The 19009-nt window shown below is 39.2% G+C and overlaps 1 protein-coding gene across 1 annotated transcript in view; it reads left to right on the plus strand.

Annotated features, from left to right (window-relative positions):
• Positions 1 to 19009, plus strand: part of LOC126259266 (transmembrane protein 214-B) — a 157020-nt gene that overhangs the window by 18167 nt on the left and 119844 nt on the right. Inside the window, exon 5 of the mRNA XM_049955900.1 lies at positions 14122 to 14327. Within this exon, the coding sequence (XP_049811857.1) occupies positions 14122 to 14327 (206 nt within the window). The remainder of the gene's footprint in view (positions 1 to 14121; positions 14328 to 19009) is intronic.

The raw sequence follows: 19009 nt of genomic DNA on the forward strand, positions 1-19009 counted from the left end.
TAGAATAAATGACGATACAGCTACAGTAGTTTGGTTCGAGTTGTAAACTTAGCAGTTAAGCTTTACCAGATAGCCATTGCTATGCGTAAGGCGTGCATCGTCTGGTTTGAATCGATTGCTTATTTTTCTTTGATCTGATAAGTGCCGTTCTCTTTGTTAAAGGTGTTTACGTCACTCTAGGCTGAAAATGCATTATTGTACTGTGTCGTGCATTGTTTGTCGCATTCTGATAATAAGTGTTTATGACCTGTCGCCACTCGCGGCATGGCTTGCTTTTGTGCGCGCTACCGCCGCTTACAATTTAAAAAAAAAAAAAAAGGAGAGAGAGAGAGAGAGAGAGAGAGAGAGAGAGAGAGAGAGAGGAATTGTCTCATTAGGGAAATAATGGCAAGAGACTGCTATTTGTTGTTACTTCCACTTCTGCTTTCTTTGCTAATGATCAACAAGAACCAAATAATATACTGCGTATGATAGATGTTCTGAACGAGAGTTTAGCTAAAATTTTTCTCCGTTTGAAAATCTTTGCAGACGCCTCTTTTGTACATTACATTCTGCACAGAAATTAGAGTCATCTTAGATTTAAAAATCTAGTCAATTGTCGTGCTTCATTTCTGATTGTATCACTATTAGGCATAAGAACAATATGAATATAAACATGACATGATATGTATATTCTTCCGCATTTGCTGCTGTCTCACACTAGTTTTGTAGGTTATTAGGCAGACAGGATTTAAATGAGATAGCAGCAAATACGAAAGAATACATGGCAAAATGTTTATATTCGTATTATTCATATGTTGAAGAGAATACTGCATGTGATTCACAATTCATAAAAGTTCCTATTAGCAACCATCTCTTCTCACAGGTAGGAAAAAAATTCAGAACGTAGGGTTGGCCATATTGACAAACATCCCAAATAGTCTTGCCAGTCGGATTTTCGTAGTACATTGAAATGCTGCTACATTCGAAGATGAACAACACGGAATTTGTATTTACTTTGTTGGATAATGTATGAAAATGCAGTGGTCGAAACTCAGGGTGGAGAAAAAAGCTCGTCTTACACCTTTTTTTTTTTAATTTATTTACTGACGCAGAGGTTTTGGCGCCAGTATTTATCTTTGGGCCTGCAAAGCATGCCTGTGTAGCGCTACATATATTCGACGGCAGAAGTTAGTTGTGGCGAGGTTATTTTTGAAATCAATGATGGTATTTTATATCTGTCTTGTGACTCCAAGGAAATGCATATTTTTGTCACCAAATGTGTTTCTTTTATTGAAATAAAATAACATCAGTGGTCTTAATGGAACGCATATGCCATTTGGCTTGTTGTCTCCATCTAAAAACATTTCATTACAAAAGATCTTGATGTGAGCACTTAAATTTTTGCTCACACCTGGAAATGCCATCTGCTTGCAAGTTTTTTTATTAAATATTTCATTATTTACACTATTATTTCTTGTACTATAGCCACAAAGGCAGATTGTCAACTTATTTCTTAACATCCTTCAAGGTCTCAAAATTTGTCAGGGAAGAATGCTAAAACTTGTCTGGAAATCAGGGAATCTCACTTGGGGGAACTTGTGGCAGCCCTGCTACCTTCTCCCACAAGTGGGAATTGTTAATAACCTATTAAGTGGTCTATATTAGATAATGCTTATTTATTATGAAGAGTTAAATTAACATCACTCATTCATGGAATTGGACTGTGGTTCGGGAGGTGGCAATCGCTTGGACAGTGATAATCTCCATAAGCACACCAGTGGCCATCTGGTTGTCTGCTGCGGCATTCACTCAAGTATAAGGTGATCTTTTTTTTTTTTTTAAAGAGGCTCCTTGGGAAAATTTTATACTTACGTTACTGATCAAAATTACCAACTGTTTTATTGACGTAAAGCATCTACCAAAATAGTTAACATTATATGTATTCTAAACTTATGAAAATTATTGATTGTCTACAGTTTGATAATGAAAGGAGAAATAAAATAAATGAAAAGTGCCTTAATTTTTATTTGCAAGTACTTTTTGTTTATGTCTCTGTAGTATCGATACTTTTAATCAGCTTCATCATTGGTATCACAATCTTTATTTAGAAACCTATTGGAATTTCTTCCTTTCTGAACACTGCATATGCAGTAGTTTTTGAATCCTTTCATAGTAGATTCACTTTAGATTTGGCCTCTTGCAGTAAGCCCCTGCTTGGATACTGAGGATTTCTTTAACTTTCCCCCTGGCATGAGAGCAAGGTCTCCATGAAGAAGCCACTCACCGTCACAGGTGAACCTTAAAAGACTACTCTAGAGCTACCTAAGTACAATTTGAGAAAACATAGCTTTTCTTTTTACAGTACTGTATAATAAATAATCTGAGACATTAACTTCATTTGTGTGGCCACATTGTCTGTAGTTAATACATAAATATTGAAGCTCTTTTTAATCCATCTTTGCGACTACAAGAAAATGAATATTTTGTCATTAAATGCTTTTCATTTTATTGAAATAAAACATCACCAGTTGTCTGTAATGAAATATATTTACAATTTAGCATGCTTTCTAAGTCAAAACACAATTTGTTACAAAAGATAATGATTTTACTTATAGTATTTTATATGCAGTTTTTGCTCACATCAAGGAATAGCTTCCGCTTGCACATTTTTGAGATTTGCTTTGTTTAGCATTGCTGATTCCAGCCGACTTCCACTTTGCATGTGGTGCTGCAATATGTTGTGTTTTACAGCAAGAGGTATATAGTTCTGCGAAACACTATGGAATTAGGCCGGATAAAAATGCCAGATAAAGGAATACCTCAAAAACGTCAAAGCAGATGACATTTCCTAATGTGAGTGAAAATTGGACATAAAATACCATCAATAAAATCAACATCCTTTGTAACAAACTGTTTTTCAGACTAGAAAGCAAGCCACATTGTAAATATCTTTCAATATAGATCATTGATGGTGCTTATTTCAATAAAACAAAATGTGTTTGCAGACAAAATATGAATTCTCTTGTAGTTGCAGAGACAGGTTTGAAATGCCATTAGTTTGAGATACTGTTGTTGTTGTTGTTGTTGTTGTTGTTGTTGTGGTTTTCAGTCCAAAGACTGGTGTGATGCAGCTCTCTGCACTACTCTGTTCTGTTCTTTACAAGCCTCTTCTACTCTGAATAAGTGCCACAACCCACATCCTTTTGAACCTGCTTGTTGTATTCATCTCTTGGTCTCCCTCTACAATTTTTATCTCCCCACACTTCTTCCCTCCAATATTAAATTTGTGATCCCTTGATGTCTCAGAAAGTATTTTATTGACCAATCCCTTCTTTTAGTCACGTTATATCACTAACTCCTTTTCTTCCCAATTCTGTTCAGTACTTTCTCATTGGTTACATGATGAGACATTAGCCATCCTTATTTTATTCATGCTGCTTGCGTAATGTTCAGTGATATGATTGGCTGATAAGATCACGTGTGCTGTTCTGTGACTGGCTGACAGAAGCAAATCAGAGCTGCCATTGTTGTTTCATTGTTTATGAAGCTATCATATGCCATACTTCAATATTTTCGTATTTGTACTTGTGTATTACGAAAGTACACAGTTTCAGTGACATTGCATTAAAGATCTCTGCAAAATGTGTCAGTTTTAGTACAACTTGTAGTGCTAAAATAGCAGGAAGTCCTACTTTGATATGTAAAACCTTCATCTAATGAATTGCCCAACATAAAAACTATTATCTCAGCAGCAATAATTCAATCTGCGAATGTAAGGTGACTGTGTTTTTCAAATGGTGAATTTGTGAAAAAAACACATCTTGTAATCATGTAAATATGGTTCATTTAGGGATACAGTACTTGTAGAGGACTGGTCCACAGCACTTTGCACAGCTGAATAATATGGTTTAACATTTACTGGAATTCTTGCTTCACAATTTGAAATTTGTGTGGGTCTAATCTATGTAGAAAACTGGGGACCACTAGATGTTGAGGTGTAATACCTAACATGATGTTTAATATTTTTTAGCATAACACAGGGTTTTATTATACCTGGAGTGTTCTTTATAATTTCAGAAAGTTTACAGGAGACATGAAAGGAATTAACTATTTCAGTCATATTTAGTCATAAAGGTTCAGTGATAACGTTGAAAAATATACACTACTGGCCATTAAAATTGCTACACCAGGAAGAAATGCAGATGATAAACGAGTATTCATTGGACAAATATATTATACTAGAACTGACATGTGATTACATTTTCATGAAATTTTGGTGCATAAATCCTGAGAAATCAGTACCCAGAACAACCACCTCTGGCCGTAATAACGGCCTTGATACGCCTGGACGCCTGGGCATTGAGTCAGAGCTTGAATGGTGTGTACAGGTACAGCTGCCCACGCAGCTTCAACACGATACCACAGTTCATCAAGAGTAGTGACTGGCATATTGTGACGAGTCAGTTGCTCGGCCACCATTGACCAGACGTTTTCAGTTGGTGAGAGATCTGGAGAATGTGCTGGCCAGGGCAGCAGTCGAGCATTTTCTGTATCCAGAAAGGCCCGTACAGGACTGCAATATACGTTCGTGCATTATCCTGCTGAAATGTAGGGTTTCGCAGGGATCGAATAAAGGGTAGAGCCATGGGTCGTAACACATTTGAAATGCAACGTCCACTGTTCAAAGTGCCGTCAATGCGAACAAGAGGTGACCGAGACATGTAACCAATTGCACCCCATACCATCACGCCAGGTGGTACGCCAGTATGGCGATGACGAATACACGCTTCCAATGTGTGTTCACCGTGATGTCGCCAAACACAGATGTGACCATCATGATGCTGTAAACAGAACCTGGATTCATCCAAAAAAATGACGTTTTGCCATTTGCGCACCCAGGTTCGTTGTTGAGTACACCATCGCAGGCGCCCCTGTCTGTGACGCTGCGTCAAGAGTAACCACAGCCATGGTCTCAGAGCTGATAGTCCATGCTGCTGCAAATGTCATCGAACTGTTCGTGCAGATGGTTGTTGTCTTGCAAATGTCCCCATCTGTTGACTCAGGGATTGCGACATGGCTGCACGATCCGTTACAGCCATCCGGATAAGATGCCTGTCATCTTGACTGCTACTGATATGAGGCCCCGTTGGGATCCAGCACGGCGTTCCGTATTACCCTCCTGATCCCACCGATACCATATGCTGCTAACAGTCATTGGATCTCGACCAACGCGAGCAGCAATGTCGCGATACAATAAACCGCAATCGCGATAGGCTACAATCCGACCTTTATCAAAGTTGAAAATGTGATGGTAAGCATTTCTCCTCCTTACACGAGGCATCACGACGACGTTTCACCAGGCAACGCCGGTCAACAGCTGTTTGTGTATGAGAAATCGGTTGGAAACTTTACTCATGTCAGCATGTTGTAGGTGTCGCCACCAGCGCCAACCTTGTGTGAATGCTCTGAAAAGCTAAACATTTGCATATCACAGCATCTTCTTCCTATCGGTTAAATTTCGCGTCCGCAGTAAGTCATCTTCGTGGTGTAGCAATTTTAATGGCCAGTAGTGTAGTTACGTAATAAACTTTTTGTATGTTTAGAGTTACATGTCCACAGTACACTTAAAATCCCCACACCATAGTTCTGTAGCAGACTACTAGAGTTGCTAAAGCAAAATGCCACAGCCTATTAATACAGTGCGATATTGTTCGGGAATTTGTTTTAGGAAACCGAGATACGTTGCAGCTGTGTCGTGCCAGCCCAGAAGGTTCAAGAAGTCATCTGGATTGGCCTGACACAGGTGCATCATTTCTGATGCTGCCGAAAACAAATTACCCCACATTATTCTACTTTACAAATGGCTTGAGTCCCTTTGTTTTGGCTGTTCTAACAGAGTGCCATAGTACTGGGGTGCATGTACCAGGGCTGGGTCCATGTAACTAAAAAAATTCATAACTTCATTTTTTTGAAGTGATGGTTAAAATTTTTACTATCCCTCTCATATATGTTACATTTCCTTTCACCTTCAGCTGAATTTTTTAATGTCATTTGTTCTTAAGATTGCAAGATCTTTTCACTTTCAACTGAATTTTGTAATCAGTCATTTGTTCTTAAGATAAACCAGAAGGTGAAAACTGTGAAGAAAGTTGATGGCTCTGATATGCCTTTCGAAATATCTGCGATGATAAATGTCCATAGAAAACTAGGCTTTAATCTGAGATCAAATTCAGCCCTAGCTTGGAAATTAGAGCCATTCATAGTAAACATTTTATATTCAGCAGTTTTTACATGGTGGGTTGCCCCCCCCCCCCCCCCTCCCGATCCACTTCACACTTGTAATTTTTCGACAAACTTGTGATAATGGCAGCCAATAACGTCATCTGTGCCAAAATATTTGGCTGCTATTGTATCTGCTTCTTTTTTTTTCCTGATTCTGCCATTCACAGGCCTGACCACATTTTTCCTGGCCTACAGTCTGCACCAAAATGAAAGTCTCCTGCTCCTACTGTGAGAATGTTGTCATATCTATTTTCTCTCAGCTGAAATTCCATTTCATTGATTTCCATGTTGAGTTTATGGGTCTGGAATAAAGGATCTATAAATCCCAAATATTTTCAGCAAAGTGTGGTTGTAGTTGCTCTACTAAATAATTAAATTGTATAATATCTGTTGTTGTGCTGATGATTTGAGAGTCTGCTTCAGCTTGGAAAAACCAAATATCAGGTTTTTCTATCTAGAATGGCAGGAGCTTCGTGGTGGCCTTGTCCCCTTGAGCTTTATGTGGAGCAGCAGAATTTACATTGGCAGTGTTCATAGCTTTTTTATTCTTCTGTCGTATCTTCTTCACCACATCTGGCTGTTTGCTTTACTTGGATTTATTCATTATCTTTAGTGATGTTTTTGTGCAAAATTTAATAAGTGAGTACAGTGATTCCAACACTTTAATTGCATAACATTTTTAAACATAAAAGAAACAGTAGAAAATCCACGATGAAATAATGACAATATAAGAAAAGGACAGATTGTTACTCAACATGTAGCGAAGATGTAGGATCACAGATAGGCATAACAAAAAGACTTGCAAACAAGTAAGCTTTATCCATAAAGACCTTCATCTGAAATAGACAACATAACACACACACTCAGACAAATGCTTTTAACACACACACGACCACAGTCTCTGGCTGGCAAGGCTTGTTTAACAATCTTTTTGTAATGCCTATCTGCGACTCAACATCTCTTCTATATGGTAAGTAGTAGTCCATCCTTTCCATAATAATGCTCTTTTTAAAACATATTTAGATGAACTAACTAGCAGAACAGTTCCATACAATTCTGCAAAGATATTTAGTAAAACAAATGAAATTATGAATTGCTTGAAAAAATAATTTACCATATAGTGACTGTTTTCAGACAGAAATTTGATATAGTCATATGAGCTAAAAATGAAGCAGCAATCAGCTGTTTGGGCATTCCAAGATGAACCAAAAAACAGAAGTGATTATTTCAAGAAAGATTTTCAAGAAATAGACTGATTTTTTTTCTATGGCTACACTAGACATGTTGCAACCATTGCTTTAGCAGTGGTTGTCAGACTGTGGCCCAGCTAGTTGTTTATTCGGTCTGCCATTCTCAGCTGTTTACAGTAACATGAGCTGACAAACCCGGCAATGCCTGTGCATTCATTTTACCAGTTTTCTATTAGAAACAAAAACAAAAAATGAACTGTGTAATATTGAAAAATTTCATTCCATGTATTTGTGAAAACACCATTGCGGTGTTGATAATTTTGTAAATGTTTCTATGGCAACACCTCATCAATGCTCTATAGCCGACCACAGTTCTTGCCTGCAGCTGTTTGCAGTTCACAGTTGAAAGCTGTCAAAATCACTGCCTGGTTTCAGGGATTTCCTTAAGTTGACTTGACTGTAGGAGTGTCTTAGTAGTAAAGGATAAATTTTTTAAAACTTCATCCATGATGTAGCATTTTTCATGCATATCTCTTGAACTGTCTGTCTTACAATGATATACAGGATGTTTCAGAAGAATGACCTGATTTTGGATGGTAATAATTATGAAACATGGGACATGCCGGCAAGGAACTGTGTGTTGTTTGAATGGGTGTGACTGTGGTTTCAGAAAACCTTTTTAGACATCAGTCAATGTGTCTTCTCAGTTTGCAGTCAGAAGGCATTTTGTGTGCTGCTGTTTGCAAAGAGAGCGAGTGAGCGATTCATCCACCTGCAGCCTAAAACATGTCTCATTGGTATCTCCAAAGAGACAGGATGCATGTGCAAAGGTGAGAGTCCAGGTCGATCTTGCGCATCTGATGACACAGTGGAAAGAAATCGGCAGACGTTTAAGTGAAGTTCACAAAAGTCTACGCGCCGTGCAAGCAGAGCACTGCCAATGCCGTGAACGACAGTCTGGCAAATGTCCAGGTGTCATTTGGTCTTTAAACTGGCACAGCAACATATGTCAGTTTCTCGGTGGCACTCTGCATCAGTGCTGTATAGGGCACAAGGGGCTATAGACACTGCCCAGCATTCTGTGCCTCCAGAATCACCAGACATTGTCCCCATGCAATTTTTCCTTGAGGGCATCTGTAAAGGAAAGCATGTTCATCCTCCCTTTACCTTGTGACATAAAAGAAATGACCAGATTAACAGCTGCCATAACCTCTGTAAAGCAGATACATTGTGTAAAGTTTGTGACAAATTTAGCTGTCGTCAAGATGTTATTTGTGGAACTGCTGGCGGACACACAGAACATTTGTAATAGCATAGCTAAAACTTCATGATTTTGAAAGTATTTTGCAATACATCCCATGTTTGTAGTATGTTTTTATCAGTAAATATGGAGTTTTGAATCAGGTTATTCTTTTCAAAACACTCTGTTTTTGTGTAGGTACATTCTGCGACATAATGTGGCTGCCGTCTGTGAAATATGTTGTAAATTGATTTAGTAGTAAAGAAGTAATAATATTTAAATGTCAAGCAAGATGCAAGTTTTTCATGCATCTCAGTGTTTATGACATAATATGTCTTGAACTATGTGTGGTGCCATGATACAGTTTTGTAGGTGCATTTAGTGTCTGCGAAATTTTTTGCGAGTAGAGTTACTAACACAGAAGTGATAACTTTAAGCCTCGTGCACAGTGCATCAGTTCTCACATATCTGGTTGTTCATGACATCACCAGATAGCTAGGTGGTTCTTACTCCCACAATTGTTGCCTGACAGTAAGGGATATGTGTCCCAAGTTTAGTTGAAATCACTACAGTGGTTTAAGAGCAGATGCGGAAAACACACACACACACACACACACACACACACACGCACATTCATGTTTGTAATATGTACGGATTCATCTAGCAGCTAATAACCCAATCTAGAAACGTCAAAAGCAAGTTTCATAAGAGTGTAGTTTTCCTGTTCACTGACAAACAAAAATACTTACAGAAGAAGTAATAGTTCTAGGTGGTTGGTTGATTAATGAATTCTGCTATTAGTAGTGTGGCAACTGTGGGGTTAGAGGACTTGGGAGGGGGAATGTTTTACAGTTTGTCTTCCAGTGCAGATAACTAATGCGCTTGTGCGACTCGTACTGGGCAGGCGCTATGGTATAAATTGTGCATGAAACGAAGATGTATTCATGAATGCACATCATAGAGACAGTCATCTTCAAATGAAGTACTTATTTTTAGCAAGGAAAATTAATTTTTTAAGGCTGTTGTAATGCAACACAGTTTTTAATTTATTAAGCTTTGGTGATGATTTCTCATATTCACTAGTACATTTCAATATAAGTACAAATACTATCATTAATCAAAATCATTTACGCACATAGTAAAACCAACATCACTTCACCACACAACAGTAGTATCACAACTGTTAGATCACTATTGGTGGCAGCAATATGAAACGGAGGACATTTGACATGAAGTGTTCAAAATGATGCCAACTTTTAACAGCCAGTACTTGGTAGCTGGTGGGGAACTTATTGCACCTTTACTATAGCTAATGTATTGGGGGCTCATAACATGTTAATTTACATAGGTTACCAGTTATTAACTAGAGCAGTACATACATGGCCCAAGATGTTGCCCCACAATGCCGGTATTGGCTTGTGAGCAAAAAAAAAATTTTGACAACCACTGCTTTAGAGGATGGAAGAACATTTAAGGCTAAACAGTATACAATAATTTGTTTGCTGGCAGCCATTGATGAAACCAGCAAGAAACAACCGAATACGTCGCTTCATTCTTTGTCATAAAAAGTCAGGTGTCAGACATCTCATAAAATAATTTATTAGCTTGCAGAGAAAAACATCCATCAAATAAATGTTTTGTTGTCCATATTCACTTGATTTATTCATGTAAGAACTTCTTTTTGCTGTCTCAAGTTGAACAAGAAATGTGTGAACAGTAATTTTCACCACTTCATGAAGCTGTTAAACTCTTCCCAAACCATGTAATTGAATTAACAACATTAGAGCAGAAAAAATGTATCCGGAATTGGTTGAGATGCATCCTGGCGTGGAGAAGCAGTAAGCTTTGCTGGCTAGTGTGCTGCAGGTCACAAGTTCAGATCCAATCACCAACAAATATTTGTTATTTAGGTTCTCGAAATTTTTTATGTTCATAATGTTTCCGTGTTCTGGAATATTCAGATTTGTATGAATAGCACTGCTCTCTGTCTGGGAGGCAGTTCTGTTTTGTCTGTACATTGTTGTCTGTAGTAGTAAAGGTGCTTTCAGTGGTAAATGTTGAATTTCATTGATGATGCTGCTTTTGGAACATTAAGTTGATTGGGGCAATGGTTTGCAAAACAAGGAATTTATGTATTAAATGAAGTTTTGCTTTCATTGTTATGGAAAGCTTAAAATGCAGGCTTACCTGGTCAGGAAGGGACAGCAAATGATAAGGTGAGAGAAGGGTAAAGAACAGCAGAAAATGGTGGGAAGAATTAGGGGGTGTGGATAGAGAACAGTAGCTTACAAATTTGTAATTGGCACAAAAAAATTATGTTACTGTGCTGCCTCAGATTTGGAAGAGTTTCAGGTAAATGTAGGCATAGCAAGCCACACCAGGCTTTTAGTAGAAATATAATTGTTTCAGTGGAAGTAGGACTAGGAGGTAAGTCGTGTTGCTCAGTAGTAGTTATGAAAATGGTGTGAGCCAGATATTAGGTCACAAACTTCTCAAATGCAAGTTTGTACCTTATCCCAGTGGTAGAGAACATAGGTCCGTTGTGCAAGAATTTAGAGTTTAGGTGTGAGTTCCTCCTTAGCGGATAAACTGTACTAAATGTACTAAAACAAGTCTGATAAAATCAACTACTACATACACCTCTGAAAGAAGTTTTCACTACCATCAAAATAAATGTTCAAGTAATTGTGATGAAATCAGTAGTAAAATAGTCAGATATTGTTCAGCCGAGCTTTGTAATAATACATTAAGAGAACATAATTATCTCTCCCTTCAGGTTTGTATTCACTCACCCTCACAACAGGTGTCTCACTCGGACCCTGGGGTCCCTTTTAACCATCCCATAACTATCCCTCTTTCCTCTCCGAGGAAGGAACTATTATGTTTGAGAGCTAGGATAGGTGTACATTTATTTGTCTATTGATGGTACTATACATTTAGCCTCATAAAGACCAGCAATTCTGCCTCATAATTTATTAGTTTTCTTGACTGAATTTTCATGTTATTTTCTCTGTGAATCACAAAATAGTTTTGAAATTTCATGATTGTAGGTACATTTGAGAGTAGTCAATACTCATTATATGGTACTTTATTCAACCTTTAATTAAATTGATATGTCCGTCTGTTTGGCGAGGTGGGATGGGAGTTCAGTTTTTCAAGGAGAAAAAATGGGGGTGGGGGGCAATGTGTGTTGCTCTATAATCCTGTGCCCTTTAGTGGGTATTCTCTTGACTAGATGGAACACTGAGAAATGTGGTAATAAGTAACTGCCTTTGTCTGTCTTCATGGAAAGCATTATCAGATTCTCAAATAGCACCCTTTCATGCCATCCTCAGAGAGAATCTTTGATAAATCTGCTATGAATAGACAAACAACGGTGTATTAATTTAAGTAAACTGATAAAAATAAGAAATGGAATAAATTGCTGTTTGCCACGTACAAGAGGCATAGAGTGGCAGACAGGCACATTCAAAATCCTTTGTCAAATATAGATAAAATGCCTGTGCACGAGTGTGCGCACATACACATTTGAACAAGCATAACTCATACACACAGCTACTGTTGTCTTCAGGCGCTAAGACCTTATTAGTACCCAGAGACAGTTGCGGCCGTGTGTAGGGAGGGGGGGGGGGGGGGAGGACGACGACGACACATGTACAGTGGCGGTCGAAATAATAGAGCCACCTCTATTGACGAGATACTAGGATATCTATTAGTTCGCGAAATCGCCACGAGTGCCGTGTTGTCAGTCCCTTGTAGACAACATCAGGGAAGACGTTGCTGCTATCTTTAGTCGTCCGAAAGGAAGCGTTTGAGCTAGACGTGTGAAAAGAGGCATAAAGGTAAGAATCTTATGGGTCAAAATAATAGAGCCGCTTTACACATGTGCCTTTAAATTGATTTTTATGCAGTTGTTTTGTATGTAAATTGACGTGTGGTTTTGTTTACATTCGTCTAGATGGGCAGAGCAAAGCATACCAGTGAAGATGAGCGTATAGTAATGTTCCGGATGTTCAAAAGTGGGATGTCCATGAATAAAATAGCCAATGTCTTGCACGTTTCGCGAAAACGAGTCCAGAACGCCATGAGACGGTCAAAACAAACAAAGCCGCAGGTGGAGAACAGGGGGCGACCTCGTGTAACTACTCCTCGCGTAGACAGACTCATCACTAGGGAAGTGAAGAAAGACCCATTTTTGTCAACACCACGACTGAAAGCCATTTTGTTTAGCGACGAACATGATGTTCAACCATCAACCTCAACGATTCAAAGACGACTCAGATCTGCAAAATTGAATGGGCGCATTGCAAGAAAGAAGCCACATGTTTCACAAGCTAATGTTCGGAAAAGGTTAGCCTTTGCCCGGAGAAATGAACAAAAACCTAATACTTGGTGGAGGAACATCCTTTGGTCCGATGAATCCAAGTTTAATAGGTTTGCCTCAGACGGAAAAGTCTATGTGCGCCGCCCACCAAACCAGGAATTTAATCCCAAGTACACTTTAAAAACTGTGAAATACGGTGGCGGAAGTGTTATGGTATGGGGATGTTTTTCGTGGTACGGCATTGGTCCAATACACCGTATCAACGGCATAATGAACGCAGAAATGTACAAAGACATCTTGGCAAATGTGATGCTGCCTTATGCTGAAGAGGAAATGCCGCTGAAATGGAAATTTCAGCACGATAACGATCCAAAGCATACTGCAAGGATCATAAGGCAGTTTGTTCAAGAGCACAATATCGAAGTATTAGAGTGGCCACCTCAGTCCCCTGACGCATCACCCATTGAGAACTTATGGGAGATCTTAGACAAGAGAATTGACCGCTCAAAAGCTACATCTTCAGAAAAACTGTGGGAAGAAATCCAGAGAGCCTGGTATGCGATCAGTAGTGACGAATGCAGGCGTTTAGTAGACTCTATGGGTAAGAGGTGCAGGGCAATCCTCAAAAATAAGGGTTACCCCACGAAGTACTAATGCAGTCCTATGCAAAAAAGACTGTTCCTGTACGTTTCATAAGACTGAGATCAAGTACAATATATTTGTTTCAATTGGCTCTATTTTTTTGACCCTGTGGTCTGGTATTCTTTTGAATATTATTGATTATTACTGATTATTTTGTGTTGTGTTATCTATATAACTGACTATAGTACAATGTGACTCGGTTGTAATGGTTTCCATCATAGTTCAAACATGTCTAGTAATAAATGTGCACTTTATTCCAAACCTTTGCCAGGTGGCTCTATTATTTTGACCGCCACTGTATGTGTGTGTTGAGTAGTAGTCAATCCTATTTCGTTAGCTCCTGTTCCATACTGCTGGATTCCATCTCAGACTTTCCTTAAGAAAACAAGAATATGTGACATTTTGATTCTCTCCTTGGCTTGGCATTATTTGGTGTTTTGTAATTTGTTTCTTTGTTGCAGTGTGGAAAGGTGTTATGTCGCCTTTTATTGAGATGCGCAACTACACTAATTATGTGATGGGGTACGCTAAAGATTTATTTACACGGAAGGCAGCATCTCGGGTTGTTCTCAGTGAAGACCAGTTTTTTAGTATTTTAGATGTTGCTTACAACCCAAAATTGAACATTCCTGTGTCACTTCGGCAAGAATGTGCTGTGAGCTTAAGGGTAAGTACTTTTCCAAATTTTCATAGGACATGTGGAAAGTAAAGATCTTTGAGTCATTCTGTAAATAAAACAAAATTAACTCTGGCTTCTTGGGATCAGGAAGAGTTCTAGCAGAGCTAATCAGATGCAGTTAGTGAACAGTCGTATAAAATATAGAGATATTCTTGAGAAACACACATAGGTAATTGTTGGATTTATTACAGTAACTGTTTGACTGTAGGAAACAAGTTAGGACCAGGGAAAGAGAGAAACTTTACAGTTAAAAGCCCTGACCTTCACATCATTATGTTCCACAAAACATGTCTGAAATACAATAATGTGAGGTGTTGGGAGGCCATACCAAAATGGTGTAAGAAATAACTTCCAGTATAAATCTGTCACTGGGATAATACATGACTTCCTCAGAACTAGCAAGCATATATTATACGAGTGATTGTGTCTAGAGTGATATGTGTGTGTATTATGAGGTAAACATTGATATCGAATGTAAATGGCATTTTGAATATCATAATAATCATTTAAGTGTTGACCTAATTCTTGGTGTGTATCCAGATAAAGATATTTGATAAGTGAGAATTATTTCTTCTACAATTTCTAGTAGCATTTGGTTCTGTAAATTTGGTATACTTCCGTTTAAAATGACTTTCCATGTGATACAAACGTGTATTGCTAATGAAACTTCACAGCCCACAGCCACATATAGAGCACAAGCTTTTGCAACTGGAAGTTGAATCCAGAATGTTGTTCTACTTGCATTCTTCCATGAAGCTGTTGTGATGTTTTGCAACACACTCATTTTTCCTCAGCCAGTGATATTTTTTGTTGAAAGGACTCGCAAATCTATCACTGAAGAGTGATATATTCTCAGGAGCTTCATCTGCTGCTGGTGGTTAAGTATTATGTAAGGAGGGATCCAGATATTGAACCATGTTGTTACGAACTGAGCTTAGGAGAGTTGGAATTGAGCTTGGACAGTGTGAATTATGGATTTCCATGATTAACACTTGGGAGTTTGCTTGTGTACTTGAGTCTGTAGATGAGAGTTGTTCATTTCTGGTTTTTTTGTTAGCAGTTCTTCAGACAGAAGTATGGCAGTGATAATAAGAGGAACAGTGAAAGAAAATGAAAGTTCCATCACATAAAAGATAGAATCTGGTCTTTGTGTATTGAGGGAAAATGCAAGAAGCAAGTGAAGCACAATGTATGTAAATGTCTGGACTTTTTTGTGTGTTGGGTTTGAGGCTTGTTGCAATATATTCCTTCTATACATCATAGAAGATAACACAATTGGTAAAACAGAGGTGTGAAAATCCAGACAGCAACAATGATACAAAAAAGATGATACACTATGTGATCAAAAGTACCTGGACACCTGGATGAAAATGACTTAAAAGTTCGTGGCACCCTCCATCGGTAATGCTGGAATTCAATATGGTGTTGGCCCACCCTTAGCCTTGATGACAGCTTCCACTCTCGCAGGTGTACATCAGTCAGGTGCTGGAAGGTTTCTTGGGGAATGGCAGCCCATTCTTCACAGAGTGCTGCACTGAGGAGAGGTATTGATGTCGGTCGGTGAGGTCTGGCACGAAGTCAGTGTTCCAAAACATCCCAAAGTTGTTCTATAGGATTCAGGTCAGGACTCTGTGCAGGCCAGTCCATTACAGGGATGTTATTGTCGAGTAACCACTCCGCCACAGGCATTATAAACAGGTGCTCGATCGTGTTGAAAGATGCATTCGCCATCCCCAAATTGCTCTTCAATAGTGGGAACCAAGAAGGTGCTTAAAACTTCAATGTAGGCCTGTGCTGTGATAGTGCCACACAAAACAACAAGGGATGCAAGCCCCCTCCTTGAAAAACATGACCGCACCATAACACAACTGCCTCTGAATTTTACTGTTGTCACTACATGTGCTGGCAGATTACTTTCACCGGGCATTCGCCATACTCACACCCTGCCATCAGATCGCGTTATTGTGTACCGTGATTCATCACTCCACACATTTTTTCCCCTGTTCAATCGTCCAATGTTTACACTCCTTACACCAAGTGAGGCATCATTTGGCATTTACTGGCATGACGTGTGGCTTATGAGCAGCCACTCGACCATCAAATCGAAGTTTTCTCACTTCCTGCCTAACTGTCATAGTACTTGCAGTGGATCCTGATGCAGTTTGGAATTCATGTGTGATGGTCTGGATAGTTGTCTGCCTATTACACATTACGAACCTCTTCAACTGTTGGCAGTCTGTAAAGCAACAGATGAGGTCGACCTGTACGCTTTTGTGCTGCACATGTACCTTGATGTTTCCACTTCACTATGACATTGGAAACAGTGGACCTTCGGATGTTTAGAAGTGTGGACATCTCGCTTATAGACGTATGACACAAGTGACATCCAATCATCTGACCATGTTCGAAGTCCGTGAGTTCTGCAGAGTGCCCCATTCTGCTCTTTCATGATGTCTAATGACTACTAAGGTCGCTGATATGGAGTACCCGGCAGTAGGTGGCAGCCCAATGCACCTAATACGAAAAACGTATGTTTTTGGAGGAGTCCGGATACTTTTGATCACATAGTGTATTTCATAGTATCTTCAAAGAATACATCTGTCTATAAAGATAGAAATCTTGCAAATTTCGCAAGGACTGTCTTTTCCTGGCCTATAGCCTTACACTACCATAACTCAGGTGAAAACAAAAACTGAAAGGGCTCTATGAATCTTTTACTCTCTAGCAGAGTGTGCACTGTTCTGAGAGATTAATGCTATATTCCGAACTTGGACGCAAACCTGAAATCTTGCCTTTCGAAGTCAATTCTCTTGCTGTCTGAGCTGCCCAGGCACAGCTCTCAGCTTCATTCCAGCTTCACTTCGCCAGTATCTTCCTCCCATTAGAGCATTGCCCATGAAACACAAGGTTCTGGATTTAGATCCCAGTTCAGCACACAGTTTTAATCTGCTAGGATGTTCTCATACGTATGGCTTTTGTCACTTTCTGTGGGCTTGACTTAACAGCCATTTTGAAGTGCTCTTGGAAAGAGAGCTGTAATACTTGGTGGCGGTTGCACTAGAACTGAAGCTTCTCTTGGACTTGAGAGCAAAGGAGTTTGTACTGCATTTTGTTTGTACTGCATTCCATAACAGTGCCTTACGTTTACCAGGGTACCACGACAAACACTGCTTAAGCAGAGAATTTTCAAAAGCTGAGAAATGTAGGACCCAGTGTCTAATGACTTATTTTTTTTGCTGACACTTTAAAGTATGGGATGAGACAGAATTATATGTACATTTTAAATTAGATTTTTGGCTTGAAAAATTTATGGAAATGGAACTGAAAATCAGCAACATTAAGACAGGTTTATGTGTTGAGCAGGAATTCTTCATTTGCCGACTGACGCTTGGAAACTAATAGATAGTGGAGAACATACAGGGTGACAATTATTGAACTATATGGAGGGTGGGGGGGGGTGGGGGGGGGGGAGGAGGAAGATAAACTAGGCATGCACACACTTTATTCAACCTGTAAACATCACTAAAGATATTCAGATTTAGGTTATGACATGCCTGCCATCATTGGCGATGATGTGGTGCAGACGAATAGCAAAATTCTGCTTGATCCGCTGAAGTGTCAGAACATCGATGCTGTCGATGACCTAAATGGCTGTTTTCAGCTCAACAATGGTTTTGGAGTTATTGCTGTACACCTTGTCTTTCATATAACCCCACAAAAAGGACTCGCATGTGTTCAGGTCTGGAGAATATGGCGGTCAATCGAGGCCCACACCAGTGGCCTCTGGATACCCCAGAGCCAGACTACAGACCCCAAAGTGCTCCTCCATGATACCAAGCACACTCTTGCTTTGAGGGGGTCGAGCTCCATCTTGCATGAACCACATATTGTCAAAATCAGGATCACTTTGGATAACTGGGCTGAAATCGTCTCCCAAAACCTTCATGTATTGTTTGCTAGTCTCTGTGCCATCAAGGAATGTCACACCGATTATTCCATGACTGGACATTGCGCACCACATAATCACTTCTTGAGGGTGAAGAGATTTCTTGATTGTGAAATGCACATTCTAAGTCCCCCAAATGTGCAAATTTTGCTTGTTTCACGTCCAAATGGCCAAGAAAAACAAGGCGCGTGTGCATGCACATACTAATTCCCATTGTGCCCCATGGACAAATGTTTAATTTGAACGTCCTGAAGCAAACCATTCAGAAGTTATGATGATTTTATTTAATGTAGATCAATAATTGTCACCCTTTACATTATGTACGTGATATTGTCTTTGGATAAGCAAGTTGGTGGTAGAGTACCACACAGTAATGAGGCTCTGTGTTAAGCATTTATCATAGACTTTCATGTTAATGAACTTGTGATAGTAAATCTTCCATTGTAGAGTTCCTTATGGGTGACATAAAGTGAACACTGCTAGTATTACATTAATTAATGGTATAGTGTTCCAAGCAAAGAAATATTTTAAGCAAAGAAAGTGTACTTCCCACACCACAGTACTACTAGTGGACAGACATGTGAAAGCTAGAGGATGTGGTTTGGGATGGACATCAAGAAGTCACCGGTGATACTGCAAAGAGCTCCCCCCTCCCTCCCTTCAGCTGTTAATATCTGATGAAATGTCTTTATGCAAACAGTGCTTCCCTGAAAATGAATTTTCA

The sequence above is a fragment of the Schistocerca nitens genome, chromosome 5, assembly GCF_023898315.1.
Source record: "Schistocerca nitens isolate TAMUIC-IGC-003100 chromosome 5, iqSchNite1.1, whole genome shotgun sequence".
In the NCBI taxonomy this organism is placed as follows: domain Eukaryota; kingdom Metazoa; phylum Arthropoda; class Insecta; order Orthoptera; family Acrididae; genus Schistocerca; species Schistocerca nitens.